Source organism: Lipotes vexillifer, unplaced genomic scaffold (assembly GCF_000442215.2).
Source record: "Lipotes vexillifer unplaced genomic scaffold, Lipotes_vexillifer_v1.1 scaffold977, whole genome shotgun sequence".
NCBI classification, from domain to species: domain Eukaryota; kingdom Metazoa; phylum Chordata; class Mammalia; order Artiodactyla; family Lipotidae; genus Lipotes; species Lipotes vexillifer.
This window is the reverse complement of record NW_006783088.1, coordinates 4,453,402-4,461,375: the sequence shown is the minus strand read 5'-3', so window position 1 is coordinate 4,461,375 and position 7,974 is coordinate 4,453,402. Positions and strand designations below refer to the sequence as shown.

The following is a 7,974-nucleotide window of genomic DNA, read 5'->3' as shown; positions in this document are numbered from 1 at the left end:
CACACCCCTCCCGCTGCCGGCGGCTTTGGGGCCCCGGTGGGGAGCAGGGGGCTGATTAGCCGAGGAGCAGGGGTGTGGCCAGCGGGGCCCCGGGTAGTGAGTCACACACGCTGCTCGCCCAGTCCGGGGGCCGAGCGCGCTCCCAGCCCGAGCTGAGCGCTGTTCTGGCCAGAAGAGTGTCCCCGGGCTTGGCATGAGGACCCTGGGGTGCCAAGGGAGGGGCTGAAGCCCAGCGCGGTGGTGGAGGAGGGCGGTAAGCTGCGGGCTAGGGAGACTCCCCTAGAGAGAGCTGGGTGGGGCTTGGAGTCAGGGCCGGCCCACACGGGGTCCCCCAGGCCCCGCCTGTACCTGCTCTGAGCTGGCAAAGCGAGCCTGGCTGCATTCCCTGGCAGCCCCTGGGTGAGGGGCTGTGCAGCCAGGCGCTCAGGGCCCATTTCATCTGCCTGCCCCCTTTGGCCCCAGCTGGACTTGAGTCGATCCCTTCCCTGCTCCCCATTGCAGAGTTTTGTGCAGAGGCTCCTGTGGGTCCCTCGTACCCTTTGCCCTTTGGTCTTGGGGAACAGGCTGTGCTTCCCAGCCCTGCCTCCTGTCCTGAGCTACTCCCGGCCCCTGACCCCATGGGGCTGGTGGCTCCAGTCGTCCCCAGGACCAGCCCGGGATAGAAATGGCATTTCCTCTTGGCCGGGCTACAGCTGTTTTTGTTGTCTGTGTTCTCAAGCGCTTCCTCTGGGGATGGCAGGGAGGGTAACCAGACTCCAGGAGACCCCCGCTTGCCCTCTCTGCCACTCACCCCTCTTCCCCTGTCTCTTTGATCCTCTTCCGGTGGTGGTCCCGCCTTCGCGTCCCCAGGACAGAATGACTGAGAACATGAAGGAGTGCTTGGCGCAGACCAAGGCAGCCGTGGGGGAGATGGTGACGGTGGTGAAGACAGAGGTCTGCTCACCGCTCCGCGACCAGGAGTATGGCCAACCCTGGTGAGGCCCCAATGTGGGGACAGGCGAGGGAGAAGGGGGGGGGCATTGCTGGGCTGGGTTGATGGGAGACCCTGGGAAGACATCCCATGCTTTACTCATCTTCCATACTCTGCTCTGGGCAACTCCTAGGACCAGGGGTGAGCACAGGCTCTAGAAAAACCCAAGCAGTGGCCCAAGAAAGCCTGAACCCAGGTCTCAGGACTCCTACCTTTCCAGTACCCACTGCACTGAGCAAGCAGGTGGGCTGGGGTTCCTCCACCTGCCTCACATCCGGCCACATCCTCGGTTTCCCTGCCCACCAGCCTCTCACTCTGATCGCTTTGTGCTTTCTCTACTGGCCCCTGTCCTGGCCAGCTCTAGGAGACCAGACCCCTCCGCCATGGAAGTGGAGCCCAGGAAACTGAAGGGGAAGCGTGACCTCATCATGCCCAAAAGCTTTCAGCAAGTGGACTTCTGGTGTAAGTGGAGCTTGGGGCTACTCTTGGTCACTCTGCGTGCCCTTCACCGCCCCCCCCCCACCCTCCATCCCATCTCTGCTTAGGGAATTTGCAGTGAGAATACTGAAGATAGACACTCACCTATTATGTACCAGACACAGGTCCAGGCCTCAGTTAATCCTCACCATTAGCCACTGAGGTGTCCATTATTTGGTCCCATTTTCCAGGGGAGGACACTGAGACTTGGTGAGGGTTAAGTACCACCTGCGTCAGGTCCCACAGCTCACAGATGCACAGCTGCAATTCAAACCCAGACCTATTTGACTCCAGTCCTGATCTTTCTTCTGTTTTTTCAAACTGGCTTCCTTGGTGTTGGTGGGTGTGTCCTTTGAGTCCCCAGGGAGGGGAGTGAGTTATCACTACTGAAGACTCAGGGGCCTGTGACTGGCTGGGGTGGAGCCAGGGCTGGGACTCCTGAGTCCCATGCTGTGTACTTTCCACTGGCTTTCGCTGTCCTCAGGGTGGGCCTCCCATCAGCCCCTCAGCCACCTCCATGGGGGTCCTACCTCCCAACTGAGGCTCTCTTTCCTCTTTCCATCCCTCCAGTCTGCGAGTCCTGCCAGGAGTACTTTGTGGATGAGTGCCCGAACCATGGTCCCCCGGTGTTTGTGTCCGACACGCCGGTGCCTGTGGGCATCCCAGACCGGGCGGCCCTCACCATCCCCCAGGGCATGGAGGTGGTCAAGGAAGCCAGTGGGGAGAATGACGTGCGTTGCATAAATGAGGTCATCCCCAAGGGCCACATCTTCGGCCCCTATGAGGGGCAGATCTCCACCCAGGACAAATCAGCTGGCTTCTTCTCGTGGCTGGTGAGTGTCTCCCGGCCTGTGCCTCGGAAAAGGGTGCCACGAACATGGAAGGAAACCAGCAGGGGGAGCCATACACTGGCCCAGCCTGGCCCAGAGCTTTTCTGCCATCACTCCTGGATACGTGGGTGATGGGTCTTGCTGTCCACTTGCCCCTGTGACCCTTGGTAGCCAAGGGCCATGCGGAGGAGCCCCATCTGGCAGTAGTCAACAGAATCAGTGGTGGGGCAATTTCTCCATGAATCCTCATGCGTGTGTCTGGCGGGCCATTCTATGACATTTATGAAGGGTTTACCCCAGCCCTCCTCTGGAGTGGGTGACCTGGAGCTGGGACTGTGGGGTTGCATAGCGTGACGTTCAGCTAAAAAAGCAGTAATATCCAATGCTAGAGGTAAAGCTTCCAACAAGACAGGCACGGTCCCTGCCCTCTGGGAGTGGACAGTCTGGTGGGGAGCACAGGCAGTGAACAAATACATGCGCATGTGACAAATTGCTACTGAAGGGGGAATACAGGACGCTCTGGGTACACAGGGAGATGGCAGCGTTCACAGAGCTCTGGGATTTGGGGCCTGGAGCCTGAGTTCATCATGTCAGCCAGGTTTGCTAATTACTATCTAATGTGACCTCGGATGAGTCATTGAACCTCTCTGTGCCAGGATAATCATAGCTGATGGTGAAGATGAAATGAGTTAATGCTGCAAAGTTCTTAGAATCGTGCTTGCCTTTAGTAAGCACGCAGTGACCGTCAGCTATTATTGTTGTTCTTGGCCTACTTGAGGGGTTTGGTCAAGATTTCCTCTGGTCTGAGACTTGAAGAATGAGTAGCAGTTAATAGAAGGGGGATGGAAGAATGCTCCATGTAGGCAGAACAGCTGAGAGAGGAACCTAAGAAGTCCGGTGGGGCAGCAGCAGTGAGCCTGAGAGGCAAAGCGGCGAGAATTGGCAGGAGAGGGAGGTGGGAACCAGATCATGCTGTGTTTCATAGGCCATGACAAGTGCATCCTTCATCCTGTGGGTCAGGGGAAGCCATCGGAACGTTTCAAGCAGAGGTGTGACATGGTAGGTTGCAGAATGGAGAATTGGGATTCTAGGTAAAAGGCTGGAGTGGGAGTTCACATCTGGAAAGATGGTGGCTTAAACTCAAGTGCTAGAGGTGGGCACGTTTGAGAGAGATTTAGGGGAGAGAATCCCCAAGATTCGTTGATAGGATGTGAAGGTGAGGAAGAGGGGTTTTCAATTCGAAAAGGAAGGATTATCAGATAATGATGACTTTCAGGCACCCAACTTGAACACAGATAGGGGGGCATGGGACAGTAGAGAGAGGCAGGCTGGGGGTAGGAAGATGATTCATTTATCATTAAATAAACACCTCTTGAAGGTCTGCTTTGTGCCAAGCACTGGGCTGGCTCTGGGGACGCAATGGTGGACCAGATCAGACATCAGTCCTGCCCTCATAGAATTTACTGTGGGGAAGATGGAAGAAATTAAAGAATAAGATAAGCATCAATAAATGTAACATTATGGGGCTTCCCTGGTGGCGCAGTGGTTGGGAGTCCGCCTGCCGATGCAGGGGACACAGGTTCGTGCCTTGGTCTGGGAAGATCCCACACGCCGCGGAGCGGCTGGGCCCGTGAGCCATGGCCGCTGAGCCTGCGCGTCCGGGGCCTGTGCTCCGCAACGGGAGAGGCCACAGCAGTGAGAGGCCCGCGTACCGCAAAAATAAATAAATAAATAAATAAATAAATAAATAAATAAATGTAACATTATGGGTCTGAAAGGTAATGGAGAGACAGTGGGGCTAGGAGAAAAGTGATCAACCAAGGGATTTGATGGGGCCAGATGTCGAGGAAGGCTTCCTAATAGTTGCGCTGTGATTGAAGGAAGAGAATTCCCACCAGGTGATGATTGGTGAGGGGCATCAAGATGGATGGAACACCATGAGCAAAGGTCCTGTGGCAGAAGAGAGCGTGGTACGTTTGAGCAACTGGGAGGTCAGTGTGCCTGGAGTGCAACAAACATGGGCCTGGAAGAGACAGCGGCTGGGTCATGTAGGGCCCAGTGGGCCAAACTGGGACTTCCGTTCTCCATTTTAAGAACAGCGAAAAGCTTTCATTTATGTTTTGAAAGGGTGACTTTGGCTGCAGGCTGGAGAACTGATGGGGTAGAGGCATTGGTCAAGAATGGACGTCTGCACCCCAGTCAGAGGACTGTGTTCGTCCCAACAGTGGAGGGTTGAGCTAGGGTGGGGCAGAGACATGGAGACAAGTGAACTGGTTTGTGAACTATTTCAGAGATGAAAGAGATTTGACTTGGGAAGAGACCTATTGGCCCAAGTAAGGGAGAGGGAAGTGTCATGAACAACTCCTGCAGCGTTCCTCTCCCTACAGGTCAGGAATGGTGGATTTCTGTGAGAAATGGGGAACGCCAGAAGGGGACTGGGTTGAGGGGAAGACCCTGATTTTGGTTTTGGGCTTGTTGAGTTTGGAGTGATGCCTTGGATATCTTGTTGAGTGATGCCAAGATATCCAAGTAGTGATATCAACTAGGCAGCTTTATATATATGGGGTCAGAGCTTGGAAAGGACGACTGGAGATGTTACTTCATGAGTCACCTGTGCATAGGTGATCAGTGGGGCCAGAGGGCTGGAGGGCAGCCCCCAGGAAGAACGGGCTGAGCGACAGGTGCAGCAGCCTAAGGACTAAGCTTTGAGGAACTTCAACGGTGAGCGGTCCAGAAGGGGAGCTCGATCCTGCAGGGAGACAGAGCAAGAGTGGCCTGAGGTGGGAAGGCCAGAATGTCCAACAATGTCCAACTCTGCTGAGAAGCCAAGCAAGAGAAGGGCTTGAAAGCATTTACTGGATTTAGTGCCAGGGAAGTCATCGGTGACTTTAGCAAGAGCTGTTACTGTAAGCCAGTGCTTGTCAACCTGGGGCAATTTATACCCCCCACCCCCTTTCTGGGGTAGTTGGAAGTGTCTGGATATTTTTTTTTTTTTTTTGCCATCACAACTTAAGATGGAGACATGCTACTGGCATCTAGAAGTAAGAGGCCAGGGATGCTGCTAAACCTTTTATAATACATAGGACAGCCTCCTACAACAAAGAATGATGTGGCCTCAGTTGTCAGCAGTACCAGGGCTGAGCAATCCTGAAGAGGAGTAATGAGATGGGAACCTCATCAGAGTGGAGGTGACTGGTGTAGTCACTTCTCAGAAGTTTGATTAGAAATAAGTGGAGGAGAGAGACAGGAAGGGTGATGGCTGAGGGAAGACTGGGGTCAAGGGAGTTTGAATGAGACATATTAACTTCCTTAAAAAACCCAATGGAGGGAGTCCTGCTGAAGAAATGATTGAATATACAGTAGAGATAAGGCGTGATGGGTAAGCTTTTTTCTTACCTAAGAAGGTTCACATTGGAGACACTGGCTGTAGAAAGGAGGTGGGCCAACATTTTTTCTGTCCCTGGAGGGATATCCTGGAGATTTGGAGCAGGTGAAGGGAGGTAACTATACTAGGCCAGACAATGGCTCTCCAAAGATGGCCATGTCCAGATCCCTGGAACTTGTGAATGTGTTATCTTACATGGTAAAAGGAACTTTGCACACGTGATCAAGTTAAGGACCTTGAAATGGAGAGATTATCTTGGCTTATCGGGGTGGGCCCACTGCAGTTACGGAGCATCTTTATGAGAGGGAGGCAGGAGAGTTAGAGACAGAAAGAAAAGATTGGAAGACCCTATGCTGCTGGCCTTGAAGATAGAGAAGGAGCCAGGAGCTAAGGCATGCAGAGTCTACAAAGGCCAGGAAACAGATTCTTCCCTCAAGCCACCTGAAAAAAACTCAGCCCTGCCAACACCTTGATTTTAGGATTCCTTACTTCCAGAAAAGGAAGACAATAAATTTGTGTTGTTTTAAGCCACCGTGTTTGTGGCCGTTTGTTACAGCAGTAGTAGGACACTAATCCGGTGGGCTTATGTGTTTGGGGGGACATCTGCTAAAATGTGCAGAGAGGTGGTAGCCTGAGACTGAGGAGAAGGCGAGTTCAGGTTAGGATGGGTAGAGATGGAGGTGCCCTCGAGATGCCCAGGTGGCGCGGTCCCGAGGCACGTCGGTGTGTGTGGGTCTGCAGCCGAGGGCAGATGCCTGGGTATGGAGGGAAAACCAAGCATATAAATATATGCAGCTGAAGCCCTGGGAAGGGTTGAGCAGTGGGGTCAGTGCTGCAGAGGGTGAGAAGCTTGAGGATCGAGAGCCCATTGGCACACAGGTCTTGGGGTCCTTGGCAGGGGCAGTTTCACGGGTGGAAGCCACATTGCCGTGGATTGAGATGTGAGTGGGAGGTGAGGAGGGGGAGCCAGCAAGGGTAATTGGCTGTTTTCAAAGTCTGGCCGCTCATTGAGCAATTATTATATGCCAGGTGTATACCACATTCTCCCTCAAAACAGTCCCACAGGTGGAGGTGGCTGCCCTTCTTGTTCAGATAAGGGAACCCGGGACTGAAGAGGTCAAGCAAGCAGCCCCAACTCCCGTAGCTAGTACCTGGCAGACCTTGGGTTCCTTCAAAGACAGCATCCCTCCATGATGCCTGGGGCTTTAAGGAGTTCCATCGTGGGGAGACATGCCTAAGGACGGGGAGCAGTGAATGTGGTTATGTGTCCAAATTCAATCTATCCTCACAGACACAGAGCAACTCCCATGCACTGGGCACTGAGCAGGAAGTTCTGGAGGTAACACAAATACAAGAAGTTTGCTCTCTGTTTTTTGTTTGTTTGTTTGTTTGTTTGTTGGCGGTACACGGGCCTCTCACCGCCGTGGCCTCTCCCGTTGTGGAGCACAGGCTCTGGACACGCAGGCTCAGCGGCCATGGCTCACGGGCCCAGCATGTGGGATCCTCCCGGACCAGGGCACGAACCTGCGTCCCCTGCCATCGGCAGGCGGACTCTCAACCACTGCGCCACCAGGGAAGCCCTGCTCTCTGTTTTCACAGAGCTTTTGGTTCAGCCACAGGGAGTGGGGACTGAGGTAGATGGGAAGGCAGGAGGCCTATTCCTGACCCAGAGTTTTGCTGGTGATTATGGTGCTGCAGTAGGCTGTAGGGTAGGCAAAAGGGGTGGGCAGAAGGGGAGTTGGTTTTGGCTGGGAAAATTGGGGATGGGTTTTGAAGGATGGGTAGGAGTTCAGCAGAGGAGGCTGATGCCTTCTCAGCCTGCGGGAAAGTCTCAGGGGAGAAAAATCTAGTGTCATGCCCAGGGAAGGGCTAGTAGGGTCCCCTTCTTTCCCATCAGAGTCTACCCTTTGGGGCAGCCCAGCCGGGAAAGGTTGGAGTCTCTAAAGCAGATAGCTTCCCCAGGTTCGTGGCCTGGCATGGGTCCGGGTCCGGAGAAAAGGGATAATAGGAAGCTCTGGAGTTTGCAGCGTGGTCATAGACCAGCTCCATCTGGTCGTGGCCTGTCGTTCAGGGGCAGGGCCAGAGGCAGCAATGTTGCTTCCTTGGAGCTTCCTTCCACGGGCCTCTGAGCTGCGGCATGAGCACGGGTGCAGGGACAGTATGGCTGGAGGTCGCAGGACCACGTGGAGGCTTTGACCTTTGTGATGCAAAGAAATGAGAGGCCTGTGTGTGTGTGTGTGTGTGTGTGTGTGTGTGTGTGTGTGTGTGTCTGTGTCTGTGTGTCTGTCCTCAGTTGGGGCCTCCGCTGGGAA

General features: G+C 54.3%; 1 protein-coding gene across 1 annotated transcript in view; it reads left to right on the top strand.

Moving 5' to 3' along the window:
• Positions 1–855: 855 nt before the first annotated feature.
• The window catches only part of PRDM11 (PR/SET domain 11), a 48,562-nt gene continuing 41,443 nt past the window's right edge, over positions 856–7,974 (top strand). The window contains exons 1-3 of the mRNA XM_007455801.1: positions 856–974; positions 1,329–1,432; positions 2,018–2,280. Of these exons, the coding sequence (XP_007455863.1) occupies positions 856–974; positions 1,329–1,432; positions 2,018–2,280 (486 nt within the window). The remainder of the gene's footprint in view (positions 975–1,328; positions 1,433–2,017; positions 2,281–7,974) is intronic.